The sequence below is a fragment of the Stenella coeruleoalba genome (genome assembly GCF_951394435.1).
Source record: "Stenella coeruleoalba genome assembly, chromosome: 8".
NCBI lineage: Eukaryota > Metazoa > Chordata > Mammalia > Artiodactyla > Delphinidae > Stenella > Stenella coeruleoalba.
The window spans coordinates 36,410,215-36,433,894 of record NC_137154.1 but is presented as its reverse complement, the minus strand read 5'-3'; the positions used below and the strand labels follow the sequence as shown (position 1 = coordinate 36,433,894).

The 23,680-nt window shown below is 48.9% G+C and overlaps 1 protein-coding gene across 8 annotated transcripts in view; it reads left to right on the top strand.

Moving 5' to 3' along the window:
* The window catches only part of NAV2 (neuron navigator 2), an 840,045-nt gene that overhangs the window by 482,827 nt on the left and 333,538 nt on the right, over positions 1 to 23,680 (top strand). The window contains exon 1 of one of the 8 annotated variants that reach the window (XM_079930290.1): positions 22,544 to 23,018. The exons of the other annotated variants lie outside the window; for them this stretch is intronic. Within the exon in view, the coding sequence (XP_079786416.1) occupies positions 22,968 to 23,018 (51 nt within the window). The 5' untranslated portion in view covers positions 22,544 to 22,967. Of the gene's footprint in view, positions 1 to 22,543; positions 23,019 to 23,680 lie in introns of those variants that run through there. 8 annotated transcript variants of the gene reach the window in all.

Below are 23,680 nucleotides of genomic sequence, written 5' to 3'. Positions count from 1 at the left end.
TGCGCAGGCTCAGCGGCCATGGCTCAGGGGCCCAGCCGCTCTGCGGCATGTGGGATCTTCCCAGACCGGGGCACGAACCCGTGTCCCCTGCATCAGCAGGTGGACTCTCAACCACTGCGCCACCAGGGAAGCCCCCTTGTCGCTTTTTTAAGGAATTAAACTAGGTGGGTTTCCCTCAGCAGGTGGGTGTTTCCGAGACTGGCAATCTCCACTTCCTTTTGGAAATTTTGCATGTGAAACTAGTCAAAGCCTAAAGCATTGGTCACAACAAATCCGCTCCTACTGGACATTAAAAAGACTAAATGGGGCACCGGGTTCTTTTCGGTGAATGCAGTTTGGCTCTCCTTCCCATCATTTGCCCGCAGCCCCTTGGATTCCTTGGACTTTGTGCCCAGAGCCCCTTTCCTGAATTGTCCCTGGTGCAGGAAAAGCTGCTAAGGCCTGGTCAGGCCACCTCTGATAACCCTTCTGAGGACAGGGGCCAGGTACAAGGCAGGGCAGAGGGTCAACCTGGGAGGGGCCACTAGGCCTGGCTGATCCGCAGCCAAGACCCTGGTGCCCAGTGAACTCACCTGCCAGCTGGAAGCGGATGACAGAGCCCTGGGTGACGGCTTCCGTGCCCCGGTCTGACCCACCCCCAGCCAGTGCTGAGCTATTTTGATGTTGCTTTGAGGCTGGGAGAGCACTAGAACTTTGGGCTTCCTCTAGTGGCCGAAGCCACAGGCTCCATCCGTCTTTGTGGCTTTGCCAAGCTCTCAACTGGCCTACGAGGGAGCAGGCTTGGGAGAGACGCACTTGGCCTCAGTGAGTGTGCAGAGGCCTAGGGCTTCTGTTTATTTTGAACAGGAATTACTCAAGCAGCGCGGCAGGATTTCTCCATGTTGGGCCCAGCGTGCTGTCTTCAGATTCTGGACTGTAGGTTGGATGAGGACACAAGCATAGTGTGGTGACCAAAGGAGAGTTTGAATTCCTGATTCAGAGGCTTTTCCTCCACTGCTTCTGGCTAGCTGTGTGATCTCAGGCAAACTGCTTAACCTCTCTGAGTGTTCGTTTTTCATCTATGAAATAGAGTGGATAGGGTTTCAGAAGCAAGAGCTGAGAGACTTCATGTCAAAGCGCTACAGGCTGTATAGTGTATAAGGAGAGGGCATAATGGAAAATGTATAGCCCTATATCCGTACACAATAATAGCTTACATTTACTGAGGGTATAGTTCCTGCTAGACGATGTGCTGAGTACTTTTCACGGATTGTCGTATTTAATATGCGCAATGGCCCTAGGAGTTAATGCCATTATTTTCTTTTTTGTTTTTTCTAACATCTTTATTGGAGTATAATTGCATTAATGCCGTTATTATCTCTATTTTACAGATGAGGAAACTGTGACTCAGAGAAGTTACATAATTTGCTGAAGGTCAAACAGCTAGTTAGTTGTGAAGGCCAGATTCAGGCTCTGGAGCCTGTAGGCTTAACCCCAAGTGTATACTACTTCTCTCAGTGCAATCATAATCATCTTAAAACTGCCTGTTATTGGGACCTAGTCTCGGATAAACCCTGAAAATACATTGCCTGTAATCCTTACAGCAGCTCTGTGATACAAATATTATCACCTCCCCTTTAGAGATGAGGAAATTTGAGATGAAAGATTCTGTTCACTCCATTTATTGAGCACCTACTATTCTGTTTAAAACACTGGAGACACAACAGTGAACAAAATGGGGAGCTTCTGCCTTCATAGAACTTATATTTTTGTGCTGGGGGACAGGTGACGAAATACATAAACAAAATAATTTCAAATCATGGTGATGGCGATGAAGAAAATAAATGTAGTGATGTGGCAGGGTGACAGGAGGTCCGGGAAGCCCTCTCTGAGGAGGGGCTGCTGGAGCTGAGACTTGAATGGTAAGAAAGAGGCAATGGTGTGATCTGCGTGGGGTGGAGCTATCTCAGGTGAGCAGAGGTCTGTGAGGAACAGAGAGGGGGCTGGAAGAGGCCGGGGAGGGGAGATCAAGGGTGCTGGGGGTCAGGGGAACAGGAGGCAGTGGCCATGGTGGAAAGCGAGGTGACTCTTGTAAGAGTCAGCGTGGACTCATTTCCGCCGAAGCTGATTCTGGGGGCAGTTGTGCCGCCGTGTCATTGGCCGTGTGTCCAGTGAGGGATGACGGCCAGACCTGGGCAGGGCCGGGTGGGCTGGTGGGCGGCCTGCTTGGTTAGTGGGTGGGTGGGCTCAGGCCTGGCGCCTGTGGAGCCCTCTCTCATTTTGCTGCAGGGTAAACAGTCAGCAGGCCTGGGGGCTCAGGGGTTCCCTCCACACCCGCACGGGCTGGTCGTCACACTCTGATGCATCTAGGGATCGGCACAGCTGGTAATCACCTGTGACTTAGACCCAGGCCGCTGCCAAAGTGGGAGCCAAGACCTCCCCAGGAAGGCAGAGCCGTTTCCTGGCCCACTTTCACACATGCCCCTGGAGACCATGGATCTTCATTTATTACAGATTTTGTAGGAACGCCACCATCTACAGAGAATTGCAGCAGATGTTTCAAAAAGCCTAATGAGCATTTTTTCCCCTCTTGAGAGGAGGAAGACGCTTTGTGCCATTGATCAGCGTGAAATTGCAGCCCTTTGGACCTGGAAGATACTTTTTTTTTTTAAGTAAACATTTATTTATATTTGGCTGCGTTGGGCCTTCGTTGCTGCGCACGGGCTTTCTCTAGTTGTGGCGAGCAGGGGCTACTCTTCATTGCAGTGCGCGGGCTTCTCATTGCAGTGGCTTCTCATGTTGTGGAGCACCAGCTCTAGGTGGGCGGGCTTCAGTAGTTGTGGCTCGTGGGCTTCAGTAGTTGTGGCACGTGGGTTTCAGTAGTTGTGGCTCGCGGGCTCTAGAGCGCAGGCTCAGTAGTTGTGGTGCACGGGCTTAGTTGCTCCACGGCATGTGGGATCTTCCCGGACCGGGGCTTGAACCCATGTCCCCTGCATTGGCAGGCAGATTCTTAACCAGTGTGCCACCAGGGAAGTCCTGGAAGATACTTTAGAGACAATCTTGTCCAACACTCTCACTTAGAAGAAGAGACTAAGGCTCAGGTGTTATTTTAATTTAGTGTCATGAAAAAGAGTTGGTAAAAGTCTTTCTGGGGAAAATCAAAAACCAAACAAATATACCTTTTCTGATTTAGTAAACAGAGAAAATAGACGGTTGGATTGAAGAGAGGCTGGCAGCAGAGCAGAGCGGGGCTGCTGGTGTCAGATATGGGATTGGTTACTAGCCATACGTTCTGGGGCAAAGTTATTTAATGTCTCAATTTGTAAAATATAGATAATAGTGGACGCTCAGCTCATGTAAACTGAATAAAATACCGTATAAAGTGCTCATCGCATAGTGAGTGTTCAGTAAGTGGCTGCTGCTGTTACCATTTGCAGGGGCAGACGCAGAAGATGCAGATGACCAGTGATGCAGAGCACAGGAAAATGCTCAGTGACGGCAAGAGGGTCTACAAATGGTATTAGCTTGAGCTCAGCCCTCCATAGCATCCCTAAGAACTGATTTTTATTAATTCCCCTCCAAAAGTTTGTTATGTGATCATTTGCCTCTACTTCCTGAAAGGCTATTTCTAAGACAAAAATAGTCCCCATGAAGCGAGAGTTCCGGCATATGAATTAGCGGTTTGGAACAGAGATTAGTGTGTTTCATTTCAAGAGCAGCCCCAGCACATCTGCCAGTGTGTGAGCCTTGAGATGGCTCCTCAGAGAGACAGGCTGGAGAAAGAGGTGTCAGCCTAACCCAGCTATTCTAGAGCCTATCCTTTGTCCAATCCCCACTCAACCCTGGGGCAATACAGTAAGGTGTATTGCTTTTTTTTTTTTTTTTGTGGTACGCGGGCCTCTCACTGTTGTGGCCTCTCCCGTTGCGGAGCACAGGCTCCGGACGCGCAGGCTCAGCGGCCACGGCTCACGGGCCCAGCCGCTCCGTGGCATGTGGGATCTTCCCGGACCGGGGCACAAACCCGTGTCCCCTGCATCAGCAGGCAGACTCTCAACCACTGCATCACCAGGGAAGCCCAGGTGTATTATATTTTAAGGGGACAGTTTCTCTTATCTCATCAGTTCCACTATGGTTTCCGTTGTAATTATCACTGGACAGGGATGTCTGTTCTTAGTCATTTCCCTCTTGGCTTCGGGGAGACTGCAGGCATGAGGAAAAGATTAGAAGACCCATCCACAGCAGCCACTAACTCACAGGCTCTGACAACTGACCATCCACTGGTGACTCAGCACCAACTCGTCCCTTCGGTGGGCTCTGCAGGGGCCGGGCTGGGCCTTGCCACTCCCTGTTTCTTTCCCTGCTGCAGAATGCAGTCTCCATCTTCCTGTTATGAAAACAGTATCTTTTCAAAATAAAATTCAAAGAGTAGGAAGAATCAAGAGGCCTTTGCAAGATAGAATTTAGCTGAGAGGACCAAATCGTGTCCAATATCTCAGGTTAAAAAGAATCAGCTATGAAGTACAAATGCAGTTGACTTTGGCCCTGAGATCTATGGGGAAAACTGGGGGGAAAAAAGAGCAGCGAATCAGCAGCACAAGCAATATTTGCTGTGAGCTGTTCCAGTCATGGGTGTGAGTAAGTAACTCTGTCCCAGGATCCTATCGAGTTTGGTTTGTGCCTCGAGGTGTGGAGTTTGGAAAGGTACCAATGCTGGCGGTTCTTCTGCTTTGGAGAAGAAATAAAAGGAAATCCCTGTGGGAGTGCTGTTTCTTGAAAACCTGCTGCTTACCTGAGCCCTGTGTTCAGGAGGCCAGGGGGAGTCTGAAGGAGCTCGTGTGGAATCTGAGCACAGAGGCTGCTCATCTGGGCCAAGGCTCAGAGCCAAGGCCAATGTGAATGTCCAGATTGCCCAAGGAGAGGGCAGTGGGGGGTGGCTTTGGTCTTTGGGGTGTCATTTATTCATTTATCTTTTTATTGAGCACCTACTATGCCCCAGGCACTGTTCTAGTGAAACAAGAATAGCGAGGTTTCTGTCGTCATGGAATTTAGCTTCTTGTGGGGGGATACAGGCAAACCACAAGTAAACAAATGCATTAAAACGTTTATTAATAAGAGAGTGACAAGCGCTGTGAAGAAAGTAGAGCAGGGTGATGTGTTCCAGAGTGGCTCAATGAAGACCAGTCCGGGGAGGCAGCATGAGAACTGAAACCCCAAGCACGTGAAGATGGGAGAGCCTGGTCCAGGCAGGGGAATCCCCAACACAAAGGCTCCAGGTAGGGACAGGCTTGGCTCATTCAATGAGCTTATCGATGGCCAGTGTCCCTGGACCATTCTGCATTTGTGGCTTGTTTCAGCTGTATACCTGGCGTACTATAACCCCAACTGGAGTATCCAGGAGTGTCTAGAACTGCTTTGGGGGCACGCAGAAATGATTACTCAGAGAACGAATCCTTCCCTCCTTCTCACCTCCACATCTAACCTACCATCAAGCTCTCTTGGTTCGCGCTCCCTGTGTTTTCTTAGGTGAGTCCACTTCTCCACTTCTCCACCTCTAAAGCAGATTCCTCACATGCAGTCTTGCCCAGTTCCAGTCCACTCTCCACACTGTGTTCAGAATGATCTTTTAAAACTTCAAATCTGGGGGGATTCCCTGGCGGTCCAGTGGTTAGGACTCCACGCTTCCACTTCAGGGGGCATAGGTTCAGTCCCTGGTCAGGCAACTACGATTCTGCTTGTCGCATGGCGTGGCTAAAAAATAAAACGACCAACCAAACAAACAAGCAAACAAACAAAAACAAAATCCAAAAAACCTCAAATCTGGTCATGTCACAAATGCGTACACACACACACACACACACACACACACTCACACACACACACACACACACACACACACACACACTCACACTCACACTCCCCTCCTTGGTACTTTTTCATGACTCCTCTTGCTCTCAGCATAATCCCACAATGACATACAAAGCCCAGTCTATGCAGCTCCCCTATTTCTTCCCTAGCCTTATTTCTAGCCATTTGTGGCTTCACTTTCCATGCTCTGGCTACACATACAGTTCCTCCAATTTGCTGTACTAGTTCTGGCCTCGGACCTTTGCACAAGCCTCAGTGGATCCTGACCTGTCCTCCTTCCACACGTCTTGGCCTCAGCAACTTCTCCTCGGGTCTCTCAGCATAGCTGTTACTTCAGCAGGGATGGCTTCCTCGTTCTTTGACACTATGATATTACACAGGGTCTTTCGGTTTCATGTGCCCACTAGCACTTCATATTTTTTTCATAACTCTCAGCACACTTGCATTTACTTGTGAAGTCTCTTTCTTGCACTAGTCCACAAGCTCCACGAGGGCAGGAACCATGCCTGTCTTGTTTGTTGCTGTGTCCTCAGCACTTAGAAAGTTTCTGGAGTACGGTAGACACTTAAGATGTAGCTGTTGAAGGAATGAATGCTTACAGAGACCTTGAATCCGAAATGTTCCACTTGAATGTGCTACTTGCTTTCAACAAAACGAAATAACAGGAGACCGTCTGTATTTTCTGTTCCATTTTCCTACCCTATAGAGATGGTGATTGATATCTGGAGTTCAAGAATAAGCATAGCGAGCAGGAGTTCTGGCAGATGCACAACCTGCTTAGGAAGTCTGTTCTTGCCTTCGACTATCAGAACAGTGTTATTTTCTTTGGCTCAAAGGAATCTAAGACTGTGTGTATTCAGGGAAACGGTATAGACCCACGGTGTGGAGTCAGGGCCAGGGGTGAGACTCCAATAATAATCAAGTGAAAGAGGGTTGTGTGAAGCCTGGTAGGGGACGTTGCCTTTCTCAGCGGCTGAGGAATTGGAACATTCCCCCTTGTGTCAATGTGGAAGTGAATGAATTAAGCTCCGTTTTTTGCCTTGCCTGGAAAAATACCAGTGCTGTACTTACCGAGTTCCTGAAAGCAAAGCCCACATGCCACTCAGTCTCAGGTCTATGAGAGACTGTTATAGGAAAAGAGAGTCAACATTCACAGACGATAGGAAGTATCACTGAAGTGGAAAAAGATTAGAGCCATGGATTTCGACTTTTTTGAGGTTACACACCCTTTCAAAATTCTGACAAAAGCAGTGGACCTCCCCTCCGTGCCCCTTCCCCCTCTGCAAAACGTATATTTATATAACATCCTCCCATCCATGGGGACCCTGGAGGGCCTCAGGTTAAAAATTCCAGTTAGAGGGTCTGATTGGAAATTGAGCAGAAATATAGCTAATAAGAGATGACAGTGAAGCACAACTTAGACAATGTTTGGTCTGAAGAATAGAATAGAAATTCTCCATAATTAGATTTTTCCATTCCTGAAGTTCTTTACTTTTTAGAAGTTGGTTGATGAAGGGTGAATATGTGCATCAGAGTGAAATGAGGTATAGACCTTTAGGACCTGGGGGCAAGCCACGCTGAGCATATCCCAGATTTAACCACCCATGGTGATCCATCCACTAAAATGTGAGCCCCGTGAGGCCAGGATTTTGGTCTGTCATCTTCACTGCTGGTCCCTGGTGTCTAGCTCAGTGCCTGGCACTTAGTAGATGCTCAGTAAATATGTATTGAATGAATGAATCAATTAATTAATCTATCCTGGGTTGTCCCTGTTCACTCTACCTTCCTCTCCTTAGTTTTGTTCTGAATTAATCAGATTCCTTAGTTTTGATGTATTTGTTCAAGAACTGTTTACTAAGCACCTCCTAGCCTTCTGGTGGACCATTGTTGTTCTCTAGAATAGAATAACATGAGATGAAAGGGCTCCTGCTCTGGGTTAAAGTCTCAGTTCTGCTGCTGGAAAATGGGTGTGAGAATAAAATAAAGTAAAATAAAAACTGTAAAATGGGTGTGAGAATTAGGTAAGGTATGCAGCTCAAGCACTTAGCGCAATTCTTGACACACATCTTCGTGTTGTTGTGATAAATGTCAGCCGTTTTATTATTTATTACCTGGCTCCTCTGCCATATACTTCATTGGCTCCTTTGGGGACCCCTTTACTTGCTGAGCCCACATTTCTGAATCTCAGAAACTAATTGTTATCTAAAGCAGATAAAGTGTATGCAGCCTTTAAAAAGTCCCAGAATATTCAATCATGGCTATATTTAAGGATTGGGAACATGACTAATTTTCACCCTTTTCTATTTTTCTGTATTTTCCGTTTTAATTAATAAGCGTGTATTACTTTCATCAGTTAAAAAGTATTGTGTAAGAAAAAGTATTATAATGAAAAATGTGTATGTTCAATTTTACTAAATTCAGAGGTAGAAAACAAGAATATTTTATTGTATCTGGGCTAGAGAATCAATTTGAGAACTCAGTTTGTCCATTTTGTTGCCCAAATAAAAATGCCCAAACACAAACACCAAAAAAGGAAGGGTGCCTTCCTGAGCAGGCATGGTTGTGTTCAGTTTAGTGGACGTAGGATTAAGAACTTGGACTCGTGGCTTTGTCTCGCAGCTCTACCTCCGCTGAACTCTGTATGTAATGCTGGGGAAACTGTTCAACCTCTTTAAGCCTCGGTTTTCTCATCAGTGAAAGGGAAGGGACAAATGGAGAACATTTTCCTTATAGATTGTTATGAGCATGAATATCTTACTTCACACGTAAGTCTTCAATACACTCTTTTCTTCTTTTTTCCAAGTACATCAGTAACATTATCGTTCTTTACGTTATATGTGACATGTTTGTCACAATAGGCATTCCAGAGTTGAGGCACTGGAGGTGACAGATACTCAATGGTCATCTGAGTCGGTATTGCCTTAATGAGAGCATCTGCGCATTCTCACAATTGTAAAGTCTCCTTCCCCTTCGTTTTGGTGACCAACAAGACTACCGTAAATGTCTTCGGTTTTCTGAAGTTCACAGGGTATTAATATGCTGGGGCACTATGTAAATTTAAAGAAGTCATACACAGCAGTTATTACCTTGGTATAAAAAATTTACATTATATGCATTTTGTGCATGTGTGTATATACGTCTCCACTTTGATGACTAATCATCATCTCACACTGATCACGGCCACACCAGAACTTTGGATCTCTCACACCCATCTCACCAACTGCTTCTCTCTTAGTCTTCTGCACTCAGTAAATGGTACTAACATCTGCCTAGTTGTTCAAGCTGAAAACCCAAGTTGTCCTTCACACCTCTCTTTCCCTCACCTCCCATACGTGATGTGTCTCAAACCTGAGCCCTTCTCACCACCGCCACTGCCGCCATCGCAAACAGAGCCACCATCCTCTCCCTCCTGGGTGAGTATGACAGTGACAGCCCACCTCCCTGTGCCACCCTGGACCCCTACGGCCATTTCCCTGCGGTGGAGCCAGAGGAAGCGCTGACAAGTAGACCCAGGTTGTGCCACTCACTTGCTCAGAACCTCCTGCCCCCATCCCAGCAACTTCCTATAATATTGGACATGAAACTCAAAAATGGCTTACTGTCCTTCAGATCTCAATATTAGGGGATAAGCAAACTTCTTCTGTAAAGGGCCAGATGGAAAATGTTTTAGGTTTTGTGGGCCACATAGGAGTCTATCACGTTGCCGTCATCTTCTCCTTCTTTGCCTGCATATTTGTGTCTTGTTTCTTTCTCCATCTCTGTTTCCTTCTCCTGTAATACCACTCATTTGCAGCAAGGCGACCCTCTTTTAAACACTCGGCCCTGTTGCTCGGTCTAATAAAGAGAGATCAGGTGAAGACGCCGAGCTGTGCTCTGGTTGATACTTGGAAGTGAGGGGAGCTGTCCAGCTCCCAGGAAGCTGATGCCCTTGGAGCATCCCTGGATAAGTGCTCAGCGGAGCCAATTCCTGATGTCTCTCGAGGAGGGAGAGAAGCATCTCTTGGAGCCAGAGGAAAGCGCTGAGATCAGCGCTCCTCCCCTGGAATATACAGCTAAGCCAGCCTGCGATCCAGCGAGTACAGACATTGAAGAGATGGTGCTTATCAGGCCTAGATGGGACATGGTGGAAAGATCTGGTATTTCTGGAGCCATTGAATAGAACATGGTGACTCCCAGCCCCAGGCACAAATACCCCAGAGTTTCCTCCTAGGGGCCCCTTTGGATTGGCAAGCGAGAGGGGTGCATCTGGAGCAGGCAGGTATATCCTCCTCCCACCCTACACTCCCACCCTGCCTTGTTCTAGTCCAGAAGCTTCAGAAGGAATAGGCCTGGGTCTGGATCGTTGCAAAAGAGAGGCTGGGCCCCTTCCTGGGGCCAATGTAGGAGGCTACTCAGGGGCTGGATGGGGTGCTGCACGGGATGGTCCTGTGGAGGACTCCAGGAGGACTTGGGGCCACACACCCTCAAATTCTAGCTCAGGGTCAGACAGTGAGCCTTGTATTAGGCAGTGAGCTTGGCTATAAACTGACTCATACACCAGGCAAGGACTGGGCCAGCCCTGGCCCAGGAGCCAGGTTACGGAGTGAAAAGATATAGGAATCTCTTCCTTGGATGCCCCTTAAGATAGAAACGGGGGAGTGTAGGACAGCGGAGCCCATACACTATCCAGACTGGGGAGTTTTATGTCTGAGATCATGAGTCTAGCTCTTGATTTTAGAAAATAAGACAGCTGTGGAATAGTACAATAGTATTCCACAATAGTAGTACAATAGTATTGTGGAAATGCAATGATAGTACAAATCAAACTGTCCATCACAGCCGTGCCTCCGGAGCTAAAGGCAGGAGGTCAGATGGTTTGGGATCTGATGACGGGTCTGCTGTGTGGTTTTGGACCAGTCACTTGACCTTTCTGGCCTTTAGCGTTTTCACTTGTACAATGGTAATGGTAAGTCTTGACATTGTCATCTCGTTGAGTTATTAGGATTACCAGCAAATTAAGAAAGTTTTGCAAAGTTAAAAAGGCTCTAGTCATGTATAACTTGGTCCCTAATCAAGTTGTGTGAAACAGTAATACCAAGAGAAATAAGAAACATCCAGTGAGGACTGACCATGTGCCAGGCACCATGCCCAGTGTTCATATGCATGTCACATGTGGTCTTCACAGCAACCTTGAGAGAGGGCGCCATATATAGCGAGAGATAGATATCCCCATGAACAGATGAGGTCATAGACCTCACAAGAAGTTAAATAACTTGCCCCAGGTCACACAGCTAGCCAGGGTGGACCAGAATCTAAATTCAAGAAGTTTGTTCCGGAGGATGCGCTGGGACCTCGAGGGCCTGTAGCCCAGATCTCCAGGCTGCCAGCCCACCCTACTTGGCTTCCTCGGAGGAGATAACCACAGTCTGTCCAGAGAAAACCGACCCATCACTATCTCCTCCCTGCAGATGGGTTCAATCCCTGCCAACTGCAGAGAGGCTGTGGGGCTTTGACAGCCAAGGGTTCCAGTGGGGTGGCAAATCCCCACCAGTCCTGGGACACGGGAGAGATGCAGGGAAGCAGGTGCTCCTCCAGGTTACGGGGGCAGGCACGTGGGGTGGAACTTCCTCATTCAGGATGGGCCTCCCTCCCTGCATGTTGAGTGGGTCTTGGAAGAACATTTCCGTGAGAACGCAGAGGCAGGGAGGCAGTCTCTGAAGGGCAGGCTGTTGTTTTCCATGTTCTCACCAGGAAGAAGAGAAGGAAAAGCAGTCAGTGCTCCCTCACCGCAGCCCCTCCTTCAGGAAGGGGGCTATCCAGCCCTCCTTCACGACAGCACAGCGTGTGGCGGCAGCCCAGGCCTCTTTGCTCAGCAAGCCTGATGCTTCCCCGTGTAGTGGAGTTTGGCGAGTTCAGCCAACAGAAAGTGATAGATAAGGGATTCTGGATGCCCCTCTCTGAAAATTCCTCAGGAGCCTTTTCAGATGGATGGGGATGCGGAAAGGACATGAAAACAGGTAGAAGAGGAATTATTGAAAGAACTGTGGCCTTTGTCCTGGACAAGAGAAGACCCAGGAAGCCTGGGCTTTGTGCATATCGGAGGGGCCGCCCTGGGCAGGTGAGTTCGGAGTGGCCTCCATGGAGTGGAGGAAGGAAAGTCAGGAAATAGTGTAAGGAAACCGCAGAAATCTCACAGAAGGAAAACGCAGCATAACGGGCAGATGCTTCCAGAAGCGAAAAGAACCGCCCTGGGGGCGGTGAGCACTCCATCACTGCAGGGGCTCAAGCAGAGGAAAGGGGCCCCCTTGGCAGAGGCTTTGCTAAGGCGGGGACGTGTGCCCGGTAGGAAGAGAACTCAGGGGTCCTGAGGACTGCACAGCCCTGAGAGTCTGTGGTTGTGGGAAGAGGGAGGGCGGGAAATGGGATGGAATGGGATAGACTGGGATGGAAGTGGTGGCATATTCACTGCAGGCCTGGGCCGCCCTGGCCTTTCCCTGCCCCGACACCGGACCGCGGCTCTCCCTCTCCATTCTGTCTTGGCTCTAGTGCCCTGGGACCACCAACCTCACTATTACTTTTCCTTCCCAAAATAACTACCAGCCCCCCACCCCTGCCCTCATGTGCCCTGCTTGTTGCTGGGTGGCACTACTGGATAATGGACCAGAGGACTCATTCTGGGGCTGTGTTACTTTTCTCAGGTAAGATGATGCCATCCCCTGGGTACAAAGCCCTTGCCCCAGAAGCAGTGGTTGTCAGTCATTAGTGGGCCTTAGAATGAGCTGCAGAGGTTGTACAAAACACAGACTGCTGGGTCCCACCAGAGATTTTCATTCAGTAGGTCTGGCATGGTGCCCAGGAATTTGCATATCTAACAAGTTCCCAGGTATTGCTGATGCTGCTGGTCCGAGGACCACCCTTTGAGAACCACTGCTCTAGATGACCTATAAGGCCTATAACCCTAGGCCCAAGGCTGTGGATTCAGACAAACCTATGGTGGAATCCCAGCTACACCATTTATGAGCTGTGTGATGTCTGGCAGTTCACCCAACGCCTCTGTGCTCCCAATACCGGCTCTGTAAAATGTTGATGGTAATACTTTCACAGAGTTATTGTGAGGATTGAAGATGGTGATTAGCTTAGACAGTGCTGGGGACATGCTAAGTAGGCAAGTACTCAATAAATGTTAGCAACTTTTATCATCAGAATAAAATTTTAGACATCCCACGTCCACCTCCATAGGATAGTGGTGTCAGAGCAGAGAAAGGCGTCCATTCTCCTCCAGTTGTGCTCCATGTGTTGGGCCAATCCCATGTTATTCTTTACGCATCTGCTCTGTGGGTGCTGGAAGGATGGGAATTCATCATTAGTAGGGCCATCCTTCAAAGGTGGGTTTTGTGTTGGTGGCCAACCACGCATTCTGGGTGACTAGCTCCTGGTGTGACTCTGCAGCCTTTAGCACACAAGAATTACAGCTGGGTCATCTTAGGTCTCTTGTCACGTTTCTGTTGGAGTCCCAGAGCCCCTCTCTCTTGTCACTCATATCCTGTTATGAGGATATAATTGATAGTTATAATAATAGAAATGCAGGCTTAAGTCTTTTGCTGCAAAGTCTCAAAGTTAAGTGGAAAAATCCAGGGCTGACTTCAGATGGCCTGGAGCTGCTCTGAATGTTGCTGAAGAGGGGGACCCTCTGGGAAAATACATACCAGTTTCCACTTTGTGGGAGACATATCTTGAAGTGTGTTACTTGGAATAGTAGCTGGAGAAATGCTTCACCCAAAGGGTTCTGCAGTCAGATTTGGGAAGTACTCCATTTCTGGTTTCCTGCTAAGAGCTCCAAGATGTACACTAGCGTATTTAAGCTTCCCAGGAGTCCTGCAGTTGAGACACATATGTAAGTTTGTGGAACGAAGTAAACTTTGTTTACCATCAATAAATTTGGGGAAACTAGTTCTAGGAATCTACAGTTTTCCAGGTGCCTTCATAGGTAGTATCTTACCTGATTTTCAAAGCAACCCTGAAAGGTAAGTACGATCATACCCATTTTATGGAAGAGGAGACAGAGAGGTTTATAATTTGCTCCAGGTCACATTTAAAAAAAAACCTACAATTGCATGACCTGAGAAAGAATTTGGTGCATCTGGTGGAATTTTATTTGTAGTAACAACAATCATTAAAACTAAACAAAAACAAAAAACAAGCAAAAAACAAAAACAATCGTCCCCCGACTAAATGGGAATGGTACCTATTATCTGTCAAAACCCTTTCAGTGGATTCCATTTATATTATTTATTGATCTTAGGCTCATGTTATAATCATGATGTCACCACACAGAGAGATAGAACAGCACAGGGTAAGAATGTAGGTTCTGCAGCTAAACAGAGTTTAAATCCAAGCCATGTGACTCGAGGTGGGTTGTTTAACTTTTCTGTCCTAATTTTCCCTCTGTACCATGTAATTTTCAAACCTATATCATAAGGTTACTATGATGATTCAATGAGATTTTACATGCAGACTTCTCAGAATGGTACCTGGCACATAGAAGTTCAATGAAGGTATTAATTATGTTGCTGCTATTGCTTTTGTTAATAGTACTATTATTATGTAAAGTCCGTTTGTCTTGAGAACCCTTGAGAGTGGATTTGGATAGCAGCCAATAAGGTCTAAGACCTAGGTTGGCGGTCTCATTAAACAGCTGTGCAACGTTAGACAGCTCACTTACCCTCTCTGTGCCTCAGTGTCCTCTTGGAAAATCATGCCAACCATTCAACTTAGTTCACAGAATAGTTACCTGGGTAACTGATGAGAAAGTGCTTTGATAAATATAACACCAGGTCACCTTGAGTTCTCGATGTCCACATTTGACTGGAGCATGACCAGAGAGGAAGTTGTGTAAAGGGGTTGGCTTGGGAGAACCTCTCTACTAGTCTTACTCTAGGAGCTGAGAAATGCCCTGAACTGCCAAGGCCGTTTGATCAGCAGCCGCAGTAATTAATGACCAGTGTAATTTCATGGGCCTGTACGGAAGCCAAAAGCAAGTCATTAGTGGCGCTGGGAGTTTTCCTTTGCTCAACAATGGCGCCCTCATTCTGGGATTTCCCTGCTGTCCTCTGTTGACTTGGAATAGAGGGTGATTGTGTACACACACTCTCTCGGCTGGTGCATCTCAGACATCTGTTTCCTCCTGTTTATCCTCAGCTCAGGCCCTGTATACTGGATCCAGAGAGCCAGCCCCGATCCTCTCCCGGGGGGCACTCATCACAGTCACCCTCTCCTGGGCTGGCAGGGAGAAGGAACACTCAGTGTGGATGTGTACACTGCTGGAGGGGTGTGTGTGTGTGTGTGTGTGTGTGTGTGTGTGTGTGTGTGTGTGTGTGTGTGTGTGTGTGTGTGTAGCCATCTCCTGTGAGATCAGGAGGCCTAACAAAAGTGGAATCAACTTACCTACTGCTTTTGTTCCAAGGGGAAAAAAGCCCCCATTGGGGAATAATTTTTAGCCCACGTCTAGGGTATTCGTGTCCCTTTAATCGTTCAATCATGTAACTTTTCTGTTGAAAGCAACTACACTCCCAAGAGCAAAGTTATTAGGGAGGCGCTCAGTTCCTTAACAGTTCCCAGGAGGTGTAGACCACGGCCCCCTGGGAAAGGCGCAGTCTCTTAAGTTGCTAACCTTAATCCCCGGGGAACAGAATTGGCCCAGAATGAAAAGGCTGATCCCACAGGGAAAATAAAATAAACGAAACCACACCACCCTCTCCCCCACCAAACCACAGCCACCGAAAACCAAACATAGCAAAACCCAACACCCTAACACACCCCAGTGAGAGTTTGAGGGCAGCTCTGTTCTAAACTGTTTCTCTGAATCACTCAGATGCAAAACCAGAACAGAGGATAAAAATTAGAAACCATTTAACTTTCTTAAGTGCTTCCACAATAGCTATCCATATTTCTGTGGCCGCAGTTTTGTGGCAGAAGTTTTTCTACATTTTTTTTTCTTTTGCTTAAATGGTTTTATTTCACCTTATGTGAACCCCTAGCCCCCCTAAGTGGGCTGGATAAGCCTGAAACAAGTCTTTAAGCCACTTCCCAAAATGTCTGTGGGTCACCATGCCCCAGCACCTCCCTGGGGTCAGAACTGGAAGTGGCGGTCCTCAGAGTGGGGGAATTGGAGGGAGGACTGGCCAGGCGGAGGCCCTTCAAAGGGGGGTCAGAGGTCACACAAAGATTGTGCAATTTCAACCCTTATCTGCCTCACTGAGGTGGTGGGAGGGGAAGGGGCTGGAGGAGGAGCCCCCAGGCCTGGGGTGTTGAGCAGAGCAAATAAATACCGGGGGCACCTGGCAACCCTCCGATGTAAGGGATAAACAAGCTCGCTCTTTGGAGGTGTGTCCTCCATTGCTGGGGACCAGTTTGTCTGCCTTGTATAAATCAAAACCTCTTGCCTTGGAGCTTTGAATTTAGTCTTTAATTCCTTATTCATTCACCCTGAAACTTATTTTTTACCCTACTCCCCCCTCTATGTTTGACAGTGTTTGAGCGGCTCTAGAGAGAAATAAGATAGAATCCTCACTCTCCAAAAGCTCTTCTTCTACTAAGATTTAAAAGGAAATATCAAATACCCAGACTCCCAGCAAACAAGTGAATCTTTAGTCTGAGTCACCACGGATTTCTGATTCCTTCCTGAGGGCCTGCCCAAGATGCCATCATGCCCAGTGCTTCCAGCCTCACAATTCAGTTGGGTTTATTTTTCATACATTTTTCATGTTACAGTGGAAGGAGCTGTATACGGGGATTCTTCTGGAAGTTGGGGGTGGGGGTGGGGGACTGGATGATCTTTCAACCCCCTATAGCCCTGACATTCTGGATTTGTTAATTGTGTTTAATTATACCAATGTTAAGCCAAGCACTATTCTGCATGTACAAAGATGAATAAGGTAAAGCACCTGTTTCTAAGCAACTTATAATCTAGTGGTAATAATATCAATACTAATACCCATAACAGCAAATAAAACATACCAACCTCAAACTCCAAGAGAAGATGGACTATTATAAAGGCCATCAAGAAGATGGAAACAAAATACTGGGGACCACAGAGGAGGGTGGAAATAGTTCTGATGCGGGGGGGATTGAAGAGCACTTCACCAACTAAGTTAGTTTTGCTCTGGGTCCTGAAAGAACAACATGATATCGTCCAGCAGAGAATGGAAGGAAAAGCACTTCTAAGCTGAGGGAACAGCCTAGGCGAGGGCATGGCAGTGTGACCGTGAGTGGCCTAGTCCTGGGGAGTGAGCAGCTCACAGGTACATTGGGAGGGGCGATGGGAGACCCTGTTCCACCCAGAAATTCTCTACCACCACCTGACCCCGTCACTGGAAGGAAGAAAGTAAATTGTGTGGGGAGCCAGGAAGCGACCAATTAAACCCTGTTCGGGGGAATACAAGAAAGTCAGCGATATTTTAGTGTGTGTGCTGGGAGATGCCTTTACATAATTCTTTATCTTAAGAGAAGAGGAAAGGAGGTGTGGGGGGAGAGAAATCCTTTGCTAGCCCAGCCAGCCCAGCCCTTTCTAGGGGCATATTCATTCATTTGTGGACTTGTCACTGTGATGCTGTGTCTGCCCTCTTGAAAGCCATACATCTTACTTTCAAACCCCCCAGTCGCCTTGGACCCCCTGCAGACCCCAGCATTCCCAGGCTGACCTATAGGCAGGGGGCTCACTTTCCCAGAGATTGGCAGAGGGGAGGTGGCACCTCCTGTGCTCAGACTCTCCTTGTCCCTGGCTTTCAACAGGAGTTTTTTCCTCTCCAGGAAGGCTTAGTGCTTTTCTTAACTTTGATGCTCAAGTCCTGAAAAGCCTGCCAGCTGTGTACTTTTTCAAGCCTTTTATTTTAATTTTTATACATCTTCTTTTTCCATATCCAAGATTGCAGGGCCCTACCAGAGTGGGAAGGAGACTTAAAATAAGTCTGAAAGCCCCTCGCAAAAATATCTGCTCACAGGTCCTCTTCATTATCCCAGGGATGGCATTTCTGTACTTTCATTTCCTGCAGGAAGTTTGACAATAACACAGACACTGCAGAGATAGTGGGTGAGGAAGGCTGACCTGTTTGGCGGCTTCTGAGCCGGTTGAACAGAGCCAATCACTCTCCCTCTCTCTGAGCCTTTATCCGCAAAATGACCTTTCTTAGCAGGGCTGTGATGAGTAAGTGAAAGTTGCCCTGTGCCATGCTTGATACATAGCTGCTAATATGGCTAGGTTTTTCATTTGACAGGTGATGCTAAGCTCTTCTGTGGCATTTTTCTGTTCAAGCCCAGTTATTTGGGGGAAAAATAGTGGACTCCCCACGTCAAGCTAACTAGCTTATCCCTTCCTCTGGGGTGGCACACCGCTTCTGGTCTTAACTTCGTTAGCCTCATACCACGTAAAAGCTGACATCTCTCCACAGTCTGCCTCACATGTGGGTGGAAAGGCACCAGCCCACGTTCAGGCCCGTCTAAAGAGCCCATGTTGTTTGCTGTTCCCCGGGCCTGCCCCCACTGCATCTGAACTTTCCCCTATTAGTCACTGCTTTGGCTGGGAGAGTGGAAGACCCCTGTTAAACTGAAATCCGTTATCTGGGAAACGCATTAAGCCATTAACAGCCGGACACAAATTAGTTTATCAGACAGGGGCTGGACTTGCAGGATTTCAGAGTGAAAAGGAGCTTCACAGATCATCAGTTTATAGGCAAGGGAAAGAAAGTTCACAGGGGAGCAGGGCTTTGGGACTCTAAGCCTCAAACCCTGCTTTCTGGCCTGGCTCTCCTCCCCTCCTTATTCTGCCTTGAAGAGCAAGATGGACACTCCTTTTATTTAGGAGATATTTATCACATGTCTACTGAAGCTGGGCTAAAATTCAGAGAAGCAGACAGGAAGGAAGATAGACGTGGGAATAAGCGAATGCTGGATGATGTGGGATGGATCCCTTGTATGCTGGGGATGGAAAGGTCTGGGACATAGGACACTGTCAGCAAAGGGCAGATTCAGCCTCTGGGAGCGGGGGGCGGTCAGCACCACCAGTACTAGGACCTGAAGTCCTGCCTTGTGGCTACCATGAGAGTATAAGAGAGTTCACGCTCAGGGAGCTGGGCCAAGCTGGGGGTGTTACTACCTGCCAGGGTCAGCGCTGAATGGTCAGGCCCAGGGGATGGGTCAGAGGCCATGAGCTGAAAAAAGAGGCTGACAGCTGGGAGGAACCAGAGCGCACTTCAGGGCAGATCTCCACAGGCCTTGTTCCCACTGGCTCTGTCCTATGTGGCCCACACATAGAGAGGCTGATCTCTTTCTCTGAACCCATGTCGAAGGCCTTGATGGGAGATTACAGAAATGAGAAGGAGAAGAAAGGTGCTGGGAGAGGCAGCCTGGTGAATGAGAAACAGCTCTCCAAGGTGTAGTAGGAGGTTTAAGGAGCCACGTCTGTCCCTGAAAATCTGCAGGGTCCTGACACCTACTTGGGTGAATGCACAGCCATTACCCCTTGGAGCCACTCATGGCATCTGTGGCTTGCTGGTGACATCAGTCTCCTTTTCTATACACGTCTCCTCGCTCAGGTCCTTATTCTGTCTCCCCTGTGTGATTTCAACAGCGTTCAACTGGTCTCCCTCCCTCCAGCCTCCACCTTGTCAAAGCCATCCTCTTGCTATTAATAGAGAGGTCCTGCTAAAATGGGAACTTGGTCAAATCACTCTCCTGATTTATAAGAATTAAGGGTAGAATCCCCTTTATAGGGACCTAGCCTGCTCCAGCCTAACAAATTGCCCCACTTCCTGCCACTTCATCTCCACATTCTGACCACAGAGAACTTGCCATGCTTTTTCACTTCTCTGCATCCTTGAACGTGCTATTCTATCTTCCTGGGATGCATGCCTCCTCTTGTCCAGCCTGGCTTCATCCTTCCAGATGCAGGCCAGCGTCACCACTCTGAAGTTCTTCCACGCCTCCCAGTCTTGTTCGTAGGTTTTTTTCTTTCTGGCCCAGCTGTACACTGTATAGCCCTCTTCTGAAGCGCCTGTTACATTGCATTGCAACTGGTGGTGTATGTGTCCACCTTCCACTAGACTGTGTGTGTGCATGGTAGGAGTACACACACACACACACACACACACACACACACACCCCAGAGAGGAACTCCTCTGATTCTCAATACCCAGCACAGAGCCAGGTAAGTGCATCATGGTAGATGATCGTGTGTGTGCACGGTAGGAGAACACACACACACACACACACACACACACACACACACACACACGCCCACCAGAAAGGAAATGCTCTGATTCTCAATACCCAGCACAGAGCCAGGTAAGTGCATCATGGTAGATGATCAAGGAGAATTTGCTAAACAAGGTAACATACCTGTGGTCTGAAGGGTGTGAGACCTGAAAGGCAAGGCCACAGGATTTATTCTCTTAATTAAAGCTGGGACAGGTGCCCTCTCAAAATCCCCAGCCCTCAAATTCCTCCTTGCACTATGACTGGTGTTTTCCATCTTTGACCAACAAAGATTTTGATTGGGAACCAAATGCTCATTCAGTGACTTCCGGGAGACCTGTAGTTTTTTAATGTTCTGGGTATCCTAGAGAATGTGATAAACCTATACGTGTTTCCCCAGAAAATGCACAGACATCCAGTCACAGCGTTTTCTCATAACCAGAAGGTTTCTGGACTCCAAGAACCCCTGGCTGGAAACAGCTGCAGTAGAGAGCTTGTGTTTTGCTTTTCTGGCCAATACGATTTTGTCAAGATTTATTTTAAGAAAAAAAAAGTTATTTAGAATCTTGTTTTCCAATACATAAGTATATTTTAATATGGAATATACTTTTTTAAATGATACCTGCTTTCCCCTTTCTGTGTTTCCCTAGGATGTGCCCCTTCCCCGGAGGAGCAAAGGTGACTGCCTTTATTACATTCTCCAGAAATATGTGTGGAGATGTACATAAAAGGGTCTCTTGCAGACATTCAGTCTAGGTCAGGGCCTCTGGCAGGATGTGGGATGTGCTGCCTGGGTCTGGCTCAGTCCTCATTGCAGAGGAAGCTGCATGAACTTAGAGTAGGACAGTTGTCAACAGTTTTCAGTTGGGAAACATTTACTGAGCTCCCACTCTGAGCCATACACTGTTCCAAGCACTTGGGGACACCATGGAGTTTCTAGCCCAATGGGATGATGCAGAAAATAAACAAGAATACAAGTTAGCTAAGTTTACAAAGTGAGCAGAACAAGGAAGGAAAGATGACTGTAATGAGATAGAAGAGTGTGGGAAGGAGAAGGTCACTACAGGAAAAGTCAGAAGTCCCTCTGAGGAGGTGACATGAAAATGAGACCATGGTCAGGTCTAGGGGAAACTGTGATCTAGGGAGCGAGGCTGTCAGGTGCAAAGGTCCTGAGGTGGGAAGGATTTCCATGTGTTTTTTTCTCAGTGCAGCTTGCAGGATCTTAGCTTTCCCACCAGGGATCAAACCTGGTCTCCCGGCATCGGAAGCTGAGTCCTAACCACTGGACTGCCAAGGAATTCCCCCTCCGTGTGTTTGAGAAAAAGAAAGAATGCCACTGTTGCTGGAGCACAGAAGTCCGAGGGAGAGGCTGGGAGATGAAGTTGTAGGCCATAGAAGAAGAGTTGGGATTTTTCAACTATGAAGGGAAACCAAATCCTGAAAGCTTTAGTCAGGTAGGGCAACGTTTTGATCTAACTGGCATGTTTTAAAGATCACTTTGTAAAGATAAGGACCCATTTTATCACCTCCTGTCATTTTGTACAGTTTTGACTACTGAAATGAATGTGTAATAAGGCCATTGCATGAGTTCTCATAGCTCTCCATCAGCAGGGGAGAGCCATCCCAAGATGTCTGAGCGGCCCCAATCAGATACAGCCCTGAGGTCTGGGTGGCTAGTGTCATCTTGCCTTGGGGAGCTGAAGGATTTCTGAGCCTTTTCAGGGTACTGAAAATTGCTGGGGAGCCCTGGAGGATCACTGCCAGATTAGGGGGTGCTAGACCCAGGCCAAGGGTTGGGCAGGAAGGTGTGGAGGTGCCCAGCCCCCAAAGTCTCAGAGGAGGGCACAGGGTGGAGGGGACAGGTCCCTAGAAAGAGCCCGTGGCAGGTGGGAAAAGCAGAAGAGGAAACAAAGGCCACACAGCCTCTTCCTCTGTCCGCCTGTCGTCGCCTGCCCCCTCCTCCTCCCCTCCACGGACGTCCTTTCGTTGGCAACAGCAGCCAGGTGTGTTTGAAAACACTCGAGCCCCGTCCTTCACGTAGCAGGAAATAAATGCTGCTGGGGAAGCGGCGTGTGGGCTGGCGCGGGTGTGTGCGTTGGGTGGGGAGCGGTGCAGGGGGCGGAGTGGGGTGGCGATGGTGCATTCACCTCCAGCTGCTCCGGGGTCGGCAGCCCCAGAGCCGCCACTGTCAGACAACTTGGATGAGTTCGGTGCAGAAACAAAATGCAGACGGAGCTGAGCACACTCGGTTAGGGGCGCGGGCTGTGTCTGGGCTCAGGAGCCACGAGGACCGAGGAGCCACTGACTGCGCTCCCGCAGCCCCCGGCCCATCAGACCTTCCCTTTTTCTGCCTAGTCGGCTCCGCCTACCCACGCCCTCCCCGAAAGAGTTAAGTACCTCCCCCCTCCGACCACCTCTGCCCCTTCCCCTCCCCTCCCCCCGGCCCCCGCCCCCGCCATGGGGAGCCGGCCAGTTGAAGCGCCGGGGGCCACGCGGGGCAGCCCGCGGGCCGGCGAGGAGGCGGAGAGCCCGCCGGCCCCGACCCCCCTCCGCCGCGGCCCCAGCGGCCCCCGCGCTGCGAGGCGCGGGCGCTCGGACGCAGGGGGAGTTGTTTGATTTGGCGGAGGCGGGGAGGCCGGCTGGGAACGAGCGAGGGAGGCACTAGAGCCGGGCAGCGCGGGCGCCGGGCTCCTGAGGAGGGTCCCCGCGCGCGCGGCAGCGGCCCCGGGCGGGGGCGAGGCGGCCGCGGGCGCCGGGGATGCCCGGAGGGGCCGGGGTCGGAGAGGACGACTCCGGACGGGGCGGCCCAACCTGCCGGGCGCGCGGGCAGGTGCTTCGGCCCCCTCCCCCCTTTTTTTCCTTTTCCTCTTTCCCTTCGCTCCTCTCCTTGAAGTAAGATGAGCGTGATGCTGTGGCGCTGGGACCAGAATAACACCACCATGAAGCTGGTAAGGGTGGACTGCAGCCCTCACTCCCGGGGCACTGCTCTACTTTTTATTCCTCACCCCACCCCCCAGCCCCATTAGGAGCTGTCTGCCGTGACGGAAAGCCCCTGAAGTGCGTCCAGTTCTTGGTATTTCCCTTATTGTTTTGAAAATAGATTTCAGGTTTTTTTTTGTTTTTTAAGCCAGGAAAGTCGATGTGCGTATATATGTGTGTGAGCGATTGAAGGCGGGTGGGATGGGCTGCATTATCTCCCAGACCCTTCCACCTAGGAATTCCTGGGGCTTTCTAGGGTTGCACACGCTGGGGATTGTCTCCTGCGCGTAAGTCGGAGCTCTCAATGCGGGTCCCGGGTCAGCATGGCCTGCCCCCCTCTCCCCACCCCGCCCCCATTGTGTTTTGATAGTTTGGGGATGCACACGAGTGTTGATCTCTATTGCGGTTTGGCTTGTTCGGGCAAACAAACGCGAGCCCAGCTTGAATATGCACTGCGACCTCTCCTCCCGCCTCTCACAATGCCTTAGTTTTCTTTCAAGCTTGTAAGAACCGTCTAGGCTGCAGGTACTTTTTCTCTCCTCCGATTTCAAAAATAACCGCCCATCACTCCTGGGACGGCAGAGGAGAGCGGCATTTTCCTCTCTGCCCCAGGAAGTCTGAATTGTTTCTC